We start from the raw sequence: 17,834 nt of genomic DNA, 5'->3' as shown, positions 1-17,834 counted from the left end.
TTTTAATTTTGCCTTTACAAAATGTATTCTTCTGTGTAATATGTAAAATGTAGTCTAGAAAATGTAAAACAATGTCATGTGGACAGCAACAGCTTTGTTGGTCCACTTGGTAACATCATATTTCCTCCTTCGCTGCACTTTAAAAAATCTTTAGCATGAACATTCGTTCATGCATGGCTGCAGATGCTAAACTAAATCGTCAAATCTACCTTTATTAAAATGTCTCTTAGTGGATGAACTGACTGAGACCATCTTCTGTCTTCAGTTCAGTGGCCATACATATCATCTCCGTCGATATCTTCTCCCTCCTTAGTTGAAAAAAAATGTTAGTAAAAGTAATAGCTGTTAGCTCTAACATAATAGTCTCAGTTTCATCTTGGTTTGTAGTATAAAAAGAACTGAACACAGTGGCATAGAAACCCCCTCACCCGTTAGTCTTTTGTTGCTGTAAATGCAGAATGAAGCAGACACACCAACCCACAAGTATAAACCCTCACAATGGCGTAGGCCACTTATGCAGGCAATGGCCAACTGCTGCTCATCTCTTAGCTTGATTGGGCCAACATCAGTCGAGGACAGAGTTGCCACAATGATTCTTTTCGAGGTTTGCCTGAAAAGGTTAATGTACAGGGTTCTGTAATGTTCTTCATTGTCTTTCAAGGTAAAATGTACTTAACTCTGGAATCGGACATATTTAAAACATGTATCACTATTTTAACATTTATTATTTTTTCCAATGTTTAGATTTGATGTTTTAAATGTGTCAGTTATTACCTTCACACTAACCAATTAATTTCAACAGTTTCCTTACAGTAATAAATGATTGAGAGTTTCTCTGTTTTTCTGCAGACAGTAAGGGAAGAGAGTGAATCTCTGAAGCGGCACGTTGAGGCCTTGCAGCAACAGACGGCAGAGCAGGTAGAACTGCCAACTTTCACACTGTTAACGGGGTTTCTGTGGAACTGTATAAATGAAATATGGCAGTGGGTTCCCTCTTTTATTTTGCTCTTGTCTCTCCTTGGTTGCAGAAGCAGTCTGGCACAACACTAGAGGAGCTGCAGAGGCAGTAAGTATAATATAATAGTAATATCATCATTACACATCATTAGATTGTTATTTTTTTTTATCTGTATTCAATATTCTACCTTTTTAATTCTACATGAATACTCTCCACAGTTCATGTATAGAAGAAACAGAATAAGTGAATGCCATTTATAAAGCTTTATTTATAATATGTTTAACTATGGCTATGTTGTGTTTTTGTCAGGATTAATGAGAAGAATGAGAAGATTAGATTGGTTGAAGAAAGTTTACAGTCTGCACTGGAGAAAGAATCAGCAAGAGTGAAAGCTATTGAGGTTTGTGTGCTGACTGTCAACCTTTCATTTGTCATCCCCATTTCTGAATGTGTTGAATTAGCTTTAATATGTTCATTTTTATTTGATTTAACCTTTTTATTTATCTTTAGATAACCTTATTTATTTAACATTCATAGGATGATTTGTATTTTTTTTTTAACTAACTTATTTTGTGTAAAATAGATCTGATATCTTTAAGGTTCTGATATCATTGGCATTGGTCATAATTGGAGCTTATTTAATAAGCATTTTGAGGAGCTTAAAGATCACTGGACTAACTGTACATTTCTTTAGAGAGTGTAAAAAATCAAGTTAAATTGGATGTTGTGCAACAAAAAATGAGTTAAAATCACTGCATTATGTATCAAAGTGTATCTGATTAAAATTGTTAAAGCATCTGCCACTGCTGATGCATGTTATCTAAATCTTGTAGTAAAGTTTTATGTATTGTGAGAAAATGTTTATTGTAAAATGGTCTTTAAATATTGACATTTTACCATTTCAACCAGATCTGTCATTGCCTGATTACATACACCATGCAGGGACATTTTACTATTCATTTCGATATTAGACTTTTGTATCTTTATTTAACAAAACAGTGCTTGAAGTCCTAAATTGACTTTGTAGCTGACCCTTGTTATATCAGAGGTAGCATATTAGTATCTGGCTCATCCTCAGTCTTGCAATCTGGTAACTCTTGCAGTTGGTCTGCACAATATAACATTTCAGAATATCAATCACAATAAATGTGTAACAACTTTTTTGCTGCTTGATGCAAAAAGAAAATTCCCACTATCCTCAAATTCAATTATGTAATTTACTTATTTATTTAGTTTTTGGTGTATTGCAGTATGTCACAGGAATAAAATTACAGCTCTTTTTTGCAGTAGTAGAAGGCCTAGTTAGCAGGAAAACAAAATTATGATGGGGGAAAAAAAAGACAAAGAGTCGTTTAAGCTGAACTGTACCCTTGTGTGTGTTGTCAGATTCTGGAGAGACAGCTGGAGACTCTCGCAACTGAACTGTCTGCAGTGAAAAGCAGGGAAACTCAGGAAAACTCTACCGCCAGCTCTCAGCTTCTGGAGTTCCAGACTTTGTATGTTCAAACTGCTACATTACTGTGACAAATGATTGATTCAGTGCATTGTTTCGCTGCTCACTTTTCTTTACTCTCATATAGATTAGCTACTAAAGATCAGGAGCTTCAGAGACTGCAGGAGGTCATTGAGAAGATGACCAGAGAAGCAGAAGAGAAGATTGAGCAGCAGCAACAGGTAAGATGATACTGTAGACTGCATACAGATACAATGTGTCTGAAAGCTTGAGTATTAATAGAGACACTGGAGCACCTAAAATGTTTTATAAAGCAACGGTGCCCTTTCCATAGTGCAAATTCGAATATGTACCATATGGGCAAAAGTATTGGGCCAATTATTTTGTCTATATTGTGTATTTTTATATTTTCTAAAATCAAAAGTATTTAAAATTCTCTCCTTACTGTCCAGGCTTTTTACTAGATTTTGAAGCGTTGCTGTGAAAATGTAATTGAACTTAGTGAATATTAGTGAGGCTTGGGTGTTGGTGGATCTCTCACCCAACTCTGGATAGACTGCAGTCATTCAGGTCTGGGGGCCTTTATAACCTGGTATGAAGCCAAAATGTGCTGTTTTCATCTGATCTACACAAAATCCTATTTTGTGATTTGGCACTAGACAAGCCATGTGTGTGCACTGCGCATGTGTGTCAGGGTATATCTTAAGCTAGTGGAATGCATTAATTAGTAGGGGTGCCCACAAGCTTTTGTACATATCGTGAATATAAGATTTTGAGTGGCTTGCCACCAATAAATGTGCCCTTCCTGTTAGTTACTGATATAATTGGGTGGACCTTTTCTTTTCAGAGAGCTAAAAACTGCTTTCAGCTTTAAAAAGGCATATAATCCCTCCACACAGTGTATTCTTGGCAGTACCTTTGTGATTTTCAGTTGGATGCCATAATCGATGCAATTCTTTGTTCTTTCCTTTCCCATCACAGCAGATGGCATCAGTTGTTTCCAGTCAGGAGTTGTTGGCAGCGTAAGTGTTCTATATTCTCATATTTACTTATTAATGATTTATTCTATAAAGAGGTTTACTGGGCATATTAAAGAGTGTTGGCTGCTTTTAACATTGTGTTGTGGCTACTCTCTTTAGGATGTCAGAAAAGGACAAGCAGCTGTCTAACGTTCAGGCTGAGCTGCAAGAACTGAGGGAGGCAGTGGAGCTTCACAGGAGGAAGAATAATGTAAGTGCAAACTTTAACTTTTTATCCCTTATCCCTTAATAAGTGCCTATATTGTGTGCCATATTGAGAAAAAAATCTTGAATTGAGGGTTATTGGTCTTTAGCTACACTCTAATATTGGCACCAACAACCCCAAATTAGAAGAACAATGCCAGTAAAAAAAAGGTTCTTAAATGTATTTTAACTTTAATTTCCTTGCAAACAGTATGAACCCAGTATATATATATTTTTTTTTTCTGGTTGTCTTCATTTCATTTGTAAATAAAATACGTTGCTTTACGGTTATTAATATGATACAATAAATCATATCAGCAGCAATTTCAGTGCATGAACTCCGATCCCTCAGCACTGCATGGAGAACTATCATTCAACAACAGCTGATAGAACCATATGGGCAAGGGATTATTTTGGGAAACTGCTTAAGCACTACTATTGCATTCACAAATGGCACTTAAAACGTTAATGTGCTTTTTTTTTATAACCACATGCTGCACATATTAGAAAGTCTAAGCTATGGAAGAAGAGGGAACACATGCTGGACCTGCCTGCAGTCCTGACCTGTCCCCAGTAGAAAAGGTGTTAAAAATTAAAAAAAGGCAAAATGTGACCACAATGAACCTGTACTGTTATACACTGTAAGAGGTGTTTGCTGGAAGAGTTAAATAAAAAAAAACTCCTCACTTCATATCCTCAATGCTGAAGTGTCTTATGATGCAAAAAGGAATGGCAACATTAAAACAACAATGGAATATATTTGGTTCATACTGTCTGCAGTGACACAAAAAAACACAAGTAAATAATATTTTTCTTCTCTTTTCTATATCATCCTAACTTTTTCTAATTTGGGGTTGTGCATGCATGCGTTTTCGTGATGCTGACCAAACTTTGTTCACACTCTGATGGTAAACTAACATCCTGCAAGGCCATGCTGTGCTGTAAACCTCAGACTGTTTTATAATAAGTTCAGTATTTTTGGTTAGCTTATGTTTTTGCATTTCTTTTTTTTTCATTGGTCATAACTTAATGTTTTAAAAATCTTTGGCTTGGGTATTCACAAGGCCACACCCAGAGCAGCACTGTGGACCCAGAGCTTTCCTGGAATTGGTTTTGGATTCTAATTTCAGCTTGCATAACCTGTTTATCAGTTAAAGTGCTTTCGTGTGTTTTTGGCCCTGTGTTTCTGTGGTTTTGTTCCTACATTTCACTAAGTTTGTGTCTACATTCTTCAAATTACTCTGATGACTTGTGGTCTTGTAATGATAAGTGAATAAGAGATTACTCACTGATATAGCTGAGCATACTTCACAGTTTAAAAAAAAGTATATTGCAAATATGATTTGCTGGTAGTGCACTGTATGTTTGAATGCTTGTAATATCTTGGCCTGTTGGTCTCATCGTAAATAGCAAACCCGTGAAGGATTTAATTTTGTGGCGAGAGTGTGGGCTGAACTGAAAGTGGTGTTTCTTTGAAACTGACCAGGAGCTTCGGGAGAAAAACTGGAGCGCTATGGAGGCGCTGTCAGCCACCGAGACCATGCTTCAGGGAAAACTCAGCAAGAACGTCAAGGTTCGCATCGCAATCCCAGTCTGCCTCACTCTAGAGCTGAATCAGAGCATCTCAGTTCAACTCCTGCCGTTAATCAGGCAGTGAGATCTGCATTCTCATTTGCTTTGTCATGTAAAGCTGCATACTCATTTTTTATTTGGCTATAACTGCTGCAATGGCTGCAATGCATGTTACTAACATAAAAGGGTCCAGATCAAGAGAACATCAAATTTCCTACACAGTACAGCCAATCAGAACAGGTTACATGAGCATACATATACATTGATGGGCCAAAACATTATCAACTAATGTATTGACAGGGTTGTGGGTTTTATACATGGCATCAACAAGCTGCCAGTGTTGGTCATTAACCTATTTTAACAGTGTGTTAGATGAGACAGTAAAGGCTTTCCACTGCTTTGTGTTGTATGTCTGCTCACTGTATCGCTGTGGGTATTTGCTCACTAGTATGTATCAGTATGTTCACTGCACATGATCGGACCACACAAGGCAAACGTCTTCCATCGCTTCAAGGTTTAGTTCAGACACTTGTATGTCCACTGCAGGCACTTGGATGGTGGACAGTGGTTAGCATAGACAAACTGACTGGTCTGCAGTGTGTTGAGGTAGTCCTCCAATAATCATCATTACAAGTTTCTAAGACTAGCAGCTCTTCTGTTAGTTCCACCCAGATGGGATGGCGTTTGTTGCACTCCCTAGACCACAGTCAGTAGTTACACATCACAGCTACCCAGGAACATCTGCAAGTCTTGCTTTCCATTTTGGAGATGCTCTGACACAGTTGTCTGGCCATAAGAATATCTTGTCAAAAGCTCTTGTCAAAGTTGCTGAGATCTTCACACCGACTCTTTCTTAACTAAAAGAGATACAGGAGATTTTTTTTAGTTAATCACCAAGTCTGGGATGCATGTTGCTGTGAGTGGTCTTAATGATTTGGCTCATTATTGTATCTTGCATATTACACAATGTATAGCTTTAGCATAAATAAGAGATTGTTTAATGGTAAATAATAAATCAAGGATTTGGGCCCTTTTAAAGAGTTGATGACATTGCTATTGCTGACCTGGAATTGATGGCCCTGAAGAATTGCAGATTTTCTTATATCAGGCTAATGCCTATTTTATCTTCTTTCAAAACAAAATAGAATATATTTTATGCTGAAAATATGTTAAATAAATAAGTTAAATGAGTGTGCAGCTCACAAAATAAAATACGATTTCATCTAGCTTAGAAATCATTGTAACGTCTTCCCCTTCATTCATTCATTCATTTATTTTTCCCATTACAACCCCCACATTGTCTTACCCAGCATGTCCTCCTTCACCTGATTCTGTGATGTTGACTTTATCAATCTGTAAAATTGTAAAATTTTGGGAGAAATCAGAAGCAGTGTAAAAATCAGCAATGAAAAATATTCTTTCTAGTCCTGATTATTTTAGCCTTCACTGGAATATCCAGTGAAGTGTTTGGTCTTTGTGTCTTCCCTCTACTGGTCCCATGCTCATACCGTGGATATTCGCAACTGTGTGTCAGGCCAGAGGATATGTCAGTAATTAGAAACTCCCATCTTCTGAAGCACACACTCCATTCTGGGGGTGTGTGAAGTGCACTCTGTTCTGGGGGTGCACAGAGCCACTAAATGTAGCAAGCTATTTGAGTCTGTGAGGGTGAGGAGAGACCAGCTGTACTATAAACAGGCCTGAGGCTGAAGCTCTGCTTACATGTTCTGTGAAATTCTGCTGTCCCAGGACCTCCCTTCCTCCCTTCTTTAGCAGTGGACAGAACAAGTGATTATCACAGTATCTACTCTCTCCTAGCTTTATTCTGCAGCCACTGCTCACTAATGCAGTGCACAAGCACCTGTTACATAGACTTGGCTACACCTGTCACTGTTTGTTATATCATTAATCATGTAATCTGTAAATTGTTTTGGTGATTTAATTAACCAAGCATATATAGGCTTAATCAAGTAATTGACAATTCTGGACGGTGTTGACAGTTTTTCTCTTTTTGTTCCTTAAGCTCTCGTGTGTCTCCAAATATCTAAATATTTGCTTGCTGTAATCTGTTACTCTAATAACCAGGTGACTTAAAACATTACCTAATTTTCAAAAAGATAAAAGGTCATAAGGCAGAACAGTAGTACAGGTCAAAGGTCACAGGACATTTTTTATTTAAGAACCAACGGGGAAAATTAATAATTCTGAATACCCCAGCAACAAAATCTTTAAGGCTATGTCTCAAACATAAAGCCTCTATATTTCATTTCTGAAATAAAGGGATGTTCTGTGATTTTTGACTGTACTGTGTTCTTTTACAGTCAGTTTGCCACAGGGGTTGTTAATAATTTCTGACCGTGATGGGTGCCCACACATCCCTTTTTTGTTTTAAAAAATATGACGTGTAACTAAGAAAATCTTGCAGTTAGGCCAGGCTCTGAAACCTGCTGCCACCATGAAGACTGTGTGTCTTGGCTTGTGAACGACTGTCAGGATTTACAGGTCTTTTGACAGGAGGTACCCAAACATTTGTATAAGTCAGTAAATGTGTTTAGAGTAAAAACACTGGCGCAACATTTATTTTAATGGCTGTTTTATTTTAATTTTAACTCCTATTTATTGCTTGCAATTCTCATTTTGCTTTTTCCCCAGTTTTAATTTTTGGTATTTTTCAGTGTTGTAGCTCTCCTTAACACAAATTTTACACTAGTATTGGTAGTATTGTTTTTTTACCTTCTGTCTTGAGGGAAGTTTATAAAACAGTATATTCCTGCATTGTGATCAATACAAAATAATTCTTATATTGAGATAAACAGAGTAAATGGCACACCGTGTGGTGTGTGTGTGTATATGATCACACACTGCTGGTGGTGAGCAAAATAATATTCGATCACAACATTTTAAGACATTTTTACAGAATATTTTGATATGCAAACAAAACGCATCAGCAGTGGCAGATTCTTACAAACAGTTTAAACACAGTGAAAAAAATGTATAACGATGCAATAAAATCTTGATATTGTCCATCTCTCTTTGAGGGTCAGTTAACTCATCTGGCACCGTTGGATAATAATAGGTCTCTACTGGATCATTTTAAAGCCCGGGTCACACAACACTGCTGAAAGCTTCACCAGGCCTGGCAGAGATTGTTAGTGTCTAAATGGTCAATGTGCTCACACAGTTACTTAACATTGTGCTACAAACAGCGATGAAAAAAAGGCCCTGAATTAAGCTATGTCAGGAGTAAAGTTAATTATTTTTAGTATTTAAGTCTATATAACGGACTCTGTTCCTCTTTAGTCAGTTATGCCACCTGCTTTGAGTTGGTGCGACTGGCTGGGTTTGGACAATGGTCAGCTCAAAAAAATGGAGGGTTAGAGAGAGAGGACAGGGTCAACAGTTTGCCCAGTACACTGTGTGTGTGTTTGTGTGTAGATGATCTAATTTAGTGTATTGTAGTGTGTTTATGTTATGGGTGGGGGATAACTCATGGGTGAGCTGTAGTTGGAGATCTTCTCTGTTGTTTTAGATGCTCTTAATTTTAACCACAGATGATGACACTGGGACTGTTGTTGGGAATTAAGGTGTGATCATTTACACAAATGAGCACGGTGTTCACAGACAATGTTTCGTATAGTATCTGACTGAGTGAATTACTGTCTCTGTGTTGAATGCGCTGTTTGTTGTGTTCTATAGGAGAGCCAGACAGCACTGGAGTCTGCTGAGGCTGAATGTCGAGCAGTATTGCACAGACTCCTCCCACACGTTCCTGTGCCCAACGAACAGGTGAGCAAATTGTTGGACACTAAGATGACAAGTACTGTCTTTAAAGTCTTAAATTGGCGTCAATAGGTCCATGTTGTTTTCTCAGAATCATAAGAAGTGGTTGCAGAACTTTGAAAGCTCTGTAAAGGAGACTTCACTGCGAGAATCTGCTGCTCCTGTAGAGGATGGTGATGCCAAGGTAATAACCTCGTCATTTTTTTGAAAGATCGAATAGACTCTATGCACACAAGTTCTGTGACTAGGTTGCTTTAGATGTTAACTAGATGTTCTCTCATAAACTGGATCTAGTTTGAATACATAAGGTTTGTTTGACTTAGCCTGGTTCTTTGCAGACTGATCACAATTAGCTTGGTACATTGCATGGCGTGTTTATAGTAATTTATACTTGTGTGTTCATCTGCAAACGTCTAGTTGCATTTTTGGGGATTTTTGGCTTTTCCACGTTTGTTCTGAAAAGGCAATATCTAGGGGTCTAGGTGCTTTTTTTTCTTTCTTTCTTTCTTCCTTCCTTCTCTGTAAATGTTTTTTATGCACCTAATAAAAGCTAATTAAGGGTGCTTTCGCACCTATCCTTTTTGGTATGGACTTAAGGACTTTTGGTACAAACCAAAGTAGCCAGTGTGAAAAGAGCTGCATACCACAGTTCAGAACAAAGGACCACAGTATATTCTGACCAAAAGAGGTGGATCTACTGAACCATGGTCGGGTTAATCTGCAGTGTGAAAGCATTTTTTTTTTTAGATGGTTTAGACTTTAATACCAATTATAAAGGTTGAGTCATTATTTAAACAAACCAGAGGAAAAGAAATTGGGGATGTGCAGGCGTGTCGTGCAGCAGTACAGACACAAATACTTACACTGGGAATTTATTTATTTATCAAAACATAAGATTAAGCCTTGTTTATAAACAGAATTGGAAGAGCATTTTCACACTTGTGAGAGAAATATCCTCAGACTTCAAGACAGTCAATGCTATGTACAGGGCTTAGCCTGTGCAAGTGTTTATGCGTGTGTGTTCATCTGTAAATGTGTAGTTACATTTCTGGGGAGGTATACTTTCTGAGTAGAAAGCAGATGTGTTTGTTGTGTCCTCTGTCCATATACTGTTACTGATGGCTGCCAATGTTTTCAACAGAGTTTGACAGAGAAGTTAAAGGAAGCTGAGGAGGCTCAGAAAGTTCTACAGAAAGACTGTGAAACATACAAGAAAGTTTTAGCTGAGACGGTAAGGGGACTTCATTTATGTTTATTTTGAAGAGATGTGTGCTTGACAGACATTTAAAGTGGAGTTTAATTGTTCAGTAACCCACACTAGACGTTTTGACTTTGGTCATATTTAAAAAAATGGCCCTTTTGCTCACTGATCTGGAAACACAAGTATTTTAACGTCTCTTAGTTCAGATGGCTTACATTTGCCAACACTCCCTGTGTGTGTTGTGCTGCAGTTGGCTTGTTTCTCACACCAGGGAAAATGTAATTTAAAATTGTTGTTATTAGGAGGGTATTCTACAGCGACTCCAGAGCAGCGTAGAACAGGAGGAGTGCCGCTGGAAGGAGAAGCTGGATCAGGCCCAGAGTGATCTAAGAGAGGTGAGTCTAACAATAGCTCATCAACCACCCATCACCTGTCTGGGGCATCATCTGACTGCAGGTGTCTGAAATCTGAACATTCCGGTTTCACCATTCTACTGCGAGCAATGATGTGTATTAAACATATCCTGCTACCGGTTAGGGCAGGGGTATCAAATTCCAGATTCACATCATGGAAATTAGTTTTTTTCTTTTAAAATGAGGTTACTGTAGTAACATAGTACATTCTAAAACTTGGACAGTCTGTTCTCCACTACATATATGAGCTAAGTTTCTGTGATGTCAAGTAAAATCAACAAATGTGTTTTGCAGATGACCCTGAAGGTGACTGTGTTGGAACAGGAAGTGGATAGACAAGGCGCAGATGGAGAAGTGGAGAGTGTGAGTGATTTTTGCTTACTCATTAGGGAACCAACCATATTATATAGAATTTGTATTAAGAGATTCTTTTACTGATAATTACAATTTTCAGTAACAAATGTGACATTGTATGGGGATGGAAAGATTCATTGTCAGTTTATTGGTATCTATGATGATAACTTGGCCAGTCTTAATCTTAAATTTTACACATTTTATATATATATCCATCCAAACCCACCAATTGGTTCAGAAAATGTCTGGTTTAACGTATCCCTCAAATCCTTTTGTCATTACAGTTGAGAAGAGATAAGGAGCACCTAGAGTCTGAACTGGAGAGAGCAGAGCGTGAGAGCGCCACCTATGTGTCGGAGGTCAGAGAGGTAAGTAAACCTGTAATGCATGCAGTAGAAGCCTTGGTATATACGTGTGTGTTTTTTAATGGTAGTTTTTGTTTCCTATAAACCTGTAGTGTACTTTGTCCTGGGTGTTAGTGTCATTTATGTTTTGCTGAATAATGTATTTGATTCTGAAATAACCCCAAGCACAATCACTGCCACCCTAAATATTTTCCACATACATACAAATTTTACAGATTTTGTTGGCTACCCACTAATGATTGTCATTACCTTTTAGGGCCTTTATCTGCCTTTAAAATAATTAATAAAATAAAATATTTTTTGTCGGTTTTATTAAGTAATGTTTGAGTTTTAGTTTCTCTTAGTTGATTAAATGTATGTATAAAAAGAATGGCCATGGTATGAGCAAGTAAGGCAGTATTTGAATGTAATTTGAGATTAATGGGCTTAAGACAAAAAAATAAATATGACTAGCATAGCACTGGCTAATGTGAATGCATCATGGATTAACTGTAGTTTTGTAGAGGCTGGTTTAGACAGTATTTGCATCAGAGGTTGTTGCTGCTATATAAGGCCAGCAGGTTAGCACTAGGATTAGGTACATCCAGCACAGTCTCCTTTATTTATTTTAATTATAATTAGTAAGTAATACATTTTAGCACAAGGAGGCCTGCAACTACAAACACCCTCATTCTGCTCAGTGTAGCATTAACGCCTGCCTCTAAATCCCCACCACACACACACCTTTTAAATATGTCAAACTTCATTTCAGCTCAAAGATCTCTTGACTGAATTACAAAGCAAACTCGATGGCTCATATACAGAGGCTGTCAGGCAGAATGAAGAGCTGAATTTGGTAAGAATTTCCCCCTAACGCAATGAAGTAGATCTAAATTTCTCTGCTATCCCTCACCTGAGCTAGCACCTTGTCAGGGGCTTTCAGCTTCTTACCACTGCTGTTTTATGCAGTTTCTACCCTCTATATATCAGCGATAACAGGAGTTTAAAAAAAAAAAAAAAAACATTTATTATATTCAAAGAGTCTAAAGCATCAACCTGTTATTCTGGAATGTAGAGGATGGACACTCCTTGCCAGAAACATGCTTAAACTAACATCTTAGACACTTTGACCCTGGGGTTACTTAACTAGATTCCTTTCCTGCTGCTGTTACTTTTAAACAAACCTGGGGATGCACCACACTCGTTTTTACAAACACAGTCCTGCCGAGTAGTTTTTTTTTCGTCACTCACAATGTTAATAAGCATGTACGTCTCTTCAATACTGTCTGTCTTTCTGTCTGGTTAGTTGTTCCTAACCCCTGTCCTCGCTCCTGTTTTTGGTGTTCTGTCTGTGTGTTGTCTTCCAATATTATATATAATGTCTTGTTTTTAAAAATGTATTTTTAGGTTTTTGTAATATTAGCATAATGGCTTTAATATTCCTTTATAGACCTCTGACAAGTAAGTCTCACCTAGTTATTGCAGCAAGCACTAAGATTTTTTTATTCAAGCATTAATATTCCTGATAGGAGACAAAAATATTGTATTAAATATCACTGTACTTATGTGACCATCCCTGCAAAGCCAAATATATTAACTTTTAAGTCAGAGTGGTCTTTTGGGTTTTCCCAGGATTTTTTTTCGGCCATGTCTGCTGAGTACCTAGGCAGTTATGATAATGCTTATGGTGCTGATCAATAAACAATAGAATGGCAGAATTACAAGTTAAAAGAGCTCTATGCGCATTCTCACCAGAGAGTTCTTTAAATCCTAAAAAAGTGCAGACTGACATGTTAAGGAAGAGTTGCACAACTACTCAGGTTCGTACTTGCTTCCAAAACATATAAGCTTTAATATTATCCTAAAGGAAATATATATTATACATGATGACACAAGACACCTGCTAGGACTAGCCCGGTGCTGTTAACCTTTTAGATTACGATTTCCTCAGATCTGATCCCAGATGTTGTCATAATTTCAAGATGTTGTCATAAGGTCAAAAGGGAACTAGGGCTGCAGCTATCGATTCTTTTTGTAATCGAGTACTCTACTGAAAAATCGATTTGATTAATCGAGTAATCGGATAAAACATTTTTTTTTGTTAAAGAGCAATTAAAAAGGCATTTCACTTAATAATGAATGACCAATTGGTTTCCTTGTTTAGATAAGTTATATTTTTAAAATCACAACATACATTTCCAAATTGCAAATACAAATAAAAAAACCACAATAAAGAAATAAATACCACAATTACAAAAATACATTTAATTACATTACTTTCAATTTTGGATTTCTTGTAAGTATCAAATATAGGGTATTAATCAATAAAAAAGGCATAAACATCGTCTTTGTGTTGTGCATCTTAGCTTCTGAACAGCAGAGACGTTGTCAGTTCTGCCAGTGTTGGATCAGTGTGCTGCATTCTTTTACCACCAAGCCACTTCTCCAAAATATATCAGGACCTGTGGAATAATTGTGAAACAGAAGTATTACAAATGTGGGTTTTTTCTTTATTTATATGTTGGACTACTTGGGTCTAATTACATCACTAAGACTAATAAGTCTAATAATAAAGTCATGGCCGTGCATTTATGAACGCATTGGGGCACATTAGGCACTAGTAGTAATTCATATTTTATCCAATAATATTTTATCCAATAAATAAGAGACACACACTTCCTTATATGAACAACACAGTGTTCATACACAGTTTCTGTCTCACCGGTCAAATGTACTCTTAGATGAAGAAATCATGCATTTAGTTTTCAGCCAAAGTAACTTCAGTGTAGCTAACTTTAACATTATTATTGTTTATATTCTGAACTCCACAGCGCTGTGTTTACTGTTTCGATAAAGCATGTATTCATTCGAAAACTTGTCTCTGTTCTAATAAACTATAAGTAATAGACAGTGTTTCTATTAATAAGCACTCCACGGCGCTGCTGTTATGTTATTAAGGCATATTAATGTTAATGTCATTGATTTATTATAAGTTATGTTTACCTGCTCTCTCGGCTGTCCTCAGCTCAGATGGTGCAGCATTAAAACGCGCTGTTTTGGGAGGCAAGGACGCGCTGCACTGAATACATGTCACCGTTCCAACCTAAAATGCTTTTATTCCTTTAAAACCGCTGTTTTCTCTCGCCGCTTCCATTTTGCCGCTGCTCAAACCTCCGTCTCCTTCTTCCCGGGCGAGAGTGACGTAACGCTGAGCGCGTTGTCAAAATAAAAGTCGCGGAAATACCGCGCGCTGAGTTTATTAATTAAATAAACGATTACTCGAGGCACAGAAAATTAATCGATCAATTTTTTGAATCGAGTTACTCGATTTACTCGAGTAATCGTTTCACCCCTAAAGGGAACAAGCAGGAGCATTATTAAGTTTGGGAATATCTGGTTGTAGTAATTAACCCTCAGTAAGGTGCCTTGTTGAATTGGTTGTTTTCTGTTGCAGCTGAAGACGCAGCTGACTGAGACCTTGGGCAAGCTGGAGACGGAAGAAAGTGAACGGCAGAAAGTGGCTGGAGATCTTTACAAGGTAATGTGACTGGTTTCCAAATAAAAAAAAGTTTAGTTTTAAACAGAACAGGCTGGTATCTCTGGTGTTTTTCCTTCTCTTTGTTTACGTGTAACATTTCCGGTACTGCATGTTACAGGCCCAGCAGTCTTTGGAGCTAATTCAGGAGGAAATCTTAAAGGAGACTGGCCAGAGTGACCTGATTCAGAACAGTAACCTTACCATGCAAACGGTGAGCACTGCTTTGGCAGCTTGTCCTAGTACAGTTCCACAAGTTCACAGAGAGGTCCTGAATCGTATAAGCTACTGTAACAATGCCAAACTGCAGCACAATATTAATTGTACCAATTATGTTACGTGTCCAGACATGGACTAAATATGATCCATGACTAAAAAGGAACAAGTTTTGTTTTAAAAAGGAACTACTTAGTGCTGATTTTTATGTGTGGCTCAGTTTGGGTGTCGCATGATGAAAATATGTACTGTATTCCAACAATGTTATTGACCGAATCGAATTTTTAATTGCATAAGGGCCACACCCTCTACATGTGTGGTTTTTCATATCACAGTGATAATAGACACAAATTTCACTGTTGTAAATTTGGCACTGCATTAAGCCTGTGCTGAATTGTATTAGGTTTTTCAATCATATTTATAAAAATGTTTATGTGCCTGTTTTTTTTTTTACTAGGAGGAGATTGATCGTAAGGAAAAGATGACTGCAGGGCTAAACCAGACAGTACGAGAACTACAGGAATTACTACAGGCCGTAAACAGACAGCTCACCAAAGGGCAAGAGAGGGTGAGACCTTGCTTCAAAAACCATTTAAAGTGACCACTTCTTTAATTTTCCAATTTTACACATAACTGAATGATAAGAGTGATTTGGTGTAAAGTTAGAAACTTACCAAGCCAGAACTGTTGGTGTGTTAAATGGAACCAGCTTTTTGAAGTGTATAATGCCTGTAAAAGATACATCACAAATAGCAATTATATTGAACTCAAATAATACACTTCTTGTCATCAACGTGCTTACCAGTCTTCAGCCTCACTCACAAGATTACAGTTCACAACTTACTTAAGGTGATGGCTTAAACACCCAAATTTACTGTACATACTGCAATACCATGACTTTTAGCATGTATTTATCAGGTTAAATTATCAAAAAACACTATCAATATTACACAAAGAAAAACTAAGTGTATTTGCTTGCAAATATCACAACAGCAGGTTCATATCCACCCAATGTACAGTACACTATTTTATAAAAAAAATCTTTAACTATGCAGAAATGTTGCAAAAGACACTACCTTTAACACAGACATTCTCCTGTTTTTGAGAAACTGCATATTAAGCAGAATGTCAAAGTATGTTAAATTCGTACTAGATTTTATGCACTGTGATTTAATCTAATTTGTTTTCTCTGTCTTTGTGCTATAGGACAATGGGGATAAGTAACTGAAAGAAAAATAGAAGGTGGTGTCAGTGTGTCTTCTAATGGCCAGTCCTATTCTCCACGCCCCAGATTAACCCTGTCACACTCTGGCCCCTTCCTGTTTCCCTTCATACCAGATCTGACTCCCCAAACCCACAGCACCTGCAACCTGTCATGTAAGTGGTAGACCATCTCTCCTCCCTTCAAGACCAATCCCTGCTGGGGAGAGAATGGGGAGGGGCTGAAACCTGGCAGTAAATCCACTCCAAGAACCAATCAAACCGGATCCTTTCTCATGATGGTGTCAGCTCCTCTGCAATGGCATTCCACATTTCCTGTAGAGTTTCCAGAGCAAAGGCATCCGAATACACGGTTAAGATGCGTTCTGAGTTTATTTAATTTTTACCTGTTTTGAGTCAGAACACTTTTAATACTACTATTTTCTGTTAGCTCATCTTGACAGGAGGGGTTAATTAATCCTTTCGTAAAAATGGCATTTGAGGATATTTATGTTTTAAAGACTAAGATAACTGTTAGGATCTACTGACACTCACTACATTGTTTCCAGCTTGTGTCCTGCAATGTATGTACATTAAACATACAAATGACCAAATACACTCCTTTACACACACTTGAGTTTTCTGAATGTTCTATGGTATTTGTTTTTCAGAGTATCTATTGTAGGTAAGAGCTGTTATTGACTGAAGCAGGTGGTTTAAGTCTGTTCTGTGCTTTCTCACTGCTAGCACTGGAGGTCAATGGCTCTGAGCTATGGTTTCTTCTACTGTAACTACTTCTAAATGAAAGAGGAGGGGAAAAGAGAGGCATCTCAAGTCTAATCTATACACACACTATGCTGTTGCTAATTTCATTAACAAAGACAATTTAATTTTTTTGTAAAACAGGTGGACCGTTATTAAAAGGGATGCTTAATAAATATCTCATGTGCTTGATTTTTTTAAATTTATTTGTGATTGACTTGCTTTGTCTGTAATGTACGGTTGTTACAGTGAAGGTACATATCTACATAAATATGTAACAAGAATCAAAATCAAATCTCTGTCTGTCATGCAAAAAACCTTGTATTTCCATTTCTGTAATTTTTTTTTGCTGTGCCAAAAGATATGCTCCAAAAAAGGTTTTTGTTTGACAGCAACTATGTTATGACATGCACTGTTTCATATTAGTCACTTGGGGGCAGTGATCCTCCAGAATATACTACTACTTTGTTGAAGTTCCATCTAATATATATTTTTAAGCATACATAATTTAAAAAATAAAATCCAAGTGTTATGAAATGATATCACTGATGTTTTGAAAAGCACATTTCAAAGTATAAATAGTTTAATTTCAAATTATATTACTGTAGGACTTTAGAGTAATGGGATGGCAAAATTAAACTTGCCTATTTGATTGTATACAGACCAAAATTTAGACTATAACAAAATCAAAGGATGATCAAATAACACCACTGAAGTGTTATTGTAACACTTCAGTGGTGTTCTGCATAGACCTCATTTTAAAGTCTTTTTTAAGTGTCAAATCAAATTTATACTAATCAGATTTATACACTTGTAATAGTAT

General features: G+C 37.1%; 1 protein-coding gene and 1 long non-coding RNA gene across 5 annotated transcripts in view; one reads left to right on the top strand and one right to left on the bottom strand.

The window, feature by feature from the left end:
* The window catches only part of ktn1 (kinectin 1), a 33,409-nt gene extending 16,220 nt beyond the window's left edge, over positions 1-17,189 (top strand). The window contains exons 18-36 of one of the 4 annotated variants that reach the window (XM_007252502.4): positions 850-918; positions 1,029-1,066; positions 1,268-1,358; positions 2,345-2,454; positions 2,539-2,632; positions 3,396-3,433; positions 3,551-3,641; positions 5,121-5,207; positions 8,903-8,992; positions 9,078-9,170; positions 10,128-10,217; positions 10,490-10,582; positions 10,895-10,963; positions 11,239-11,322; positions 12,071-12,154; positions 14,753-14,836; positions 14,955-15,047; positions 15,507-15,617; positions 16,256-17,189. In XM_007252502.4, coding sequence (XP_007252564.3) covers positions 850-918; positions 1,029-1,066; positions 1,268-1,358; positions 2,345-2,454; positions 2,539-2,632; positions 3,396-3,433; positions 3,551-3,641; positions 5,121-5,207; positions 8,903-8,992; positions 9,078-9,170; positions 10,128-10,217; positions 10,490-10,582; positions 10,895-10,963; positions 11,239-11,322; positions 12,071-12,154; positions 14,753-14,836; positions 14,955-15,047; positions 15,507-15,617; positions 16,256-16,273 — 1,527 coding nt within the window. In that variant the 3' untranslated portion in view covers positions 16,274-17,189. Of the gene's footprint in view, positions 1-849; positions 919-1,028; positions 1,067-1,267; positions 1,359-2,344; positions 2,455-2,538; positions 2,633-3,392; positions 3,434-3,550; positions 3,642-5,120; positions 5,208-8,902; positions 8,993-9,077; positions 9,171-10,127; positions 10,218-10,489; positions 10,583-10,894; positions 10,964-11,238; positions 11,323-12,070; positions 12,155-14,752; positions 14,837-14,954; positions 15,048-15,506; positions 15,618-16,255 lie in introns of all 4 variants that reach the window. The other 3 variants (XM_007252501.4, XM_007252504.4, XM_007252503.4) reach the window with 3 other exon arrangements.
* Positions 13,450-14,755, bottom strand: LOC125780954 (uncharacterized). The gene is made up of 2 exons (XR_007423992.1): positions 14,302-14,755; positions 13,450-13,760 (listed from the first exon to the last, which is right to left on the bottom strand). It is a non-coding gene; the product is annotated as an uncharacterized LOC125780954 (long non-coding RNA).
* Positions 17,190-17,834: the final 645 nt, after the last annotated feature.

This window comes from Astyanax mexicanus, chromosome 14 (genome assembly GCF_023375975.1).
Source record: "Astyanax mexicanus isolate ESR-SI-001 chromosome 14, AstMex3_surface, whole genome shotgun sequence".
Classification (NCBI taxonomy): domain Eukaryota; kingdom Metazoa; phylum Chordata; class Actinopteri; order Characiformes; family Acestrorhamphidae; genus Astyanax; species Astyanax mexicanus.
Note: the sequence above shows the minus strand (reverse complement) of the source record. Positions and strands in the feature narration are given on the sequence as shown.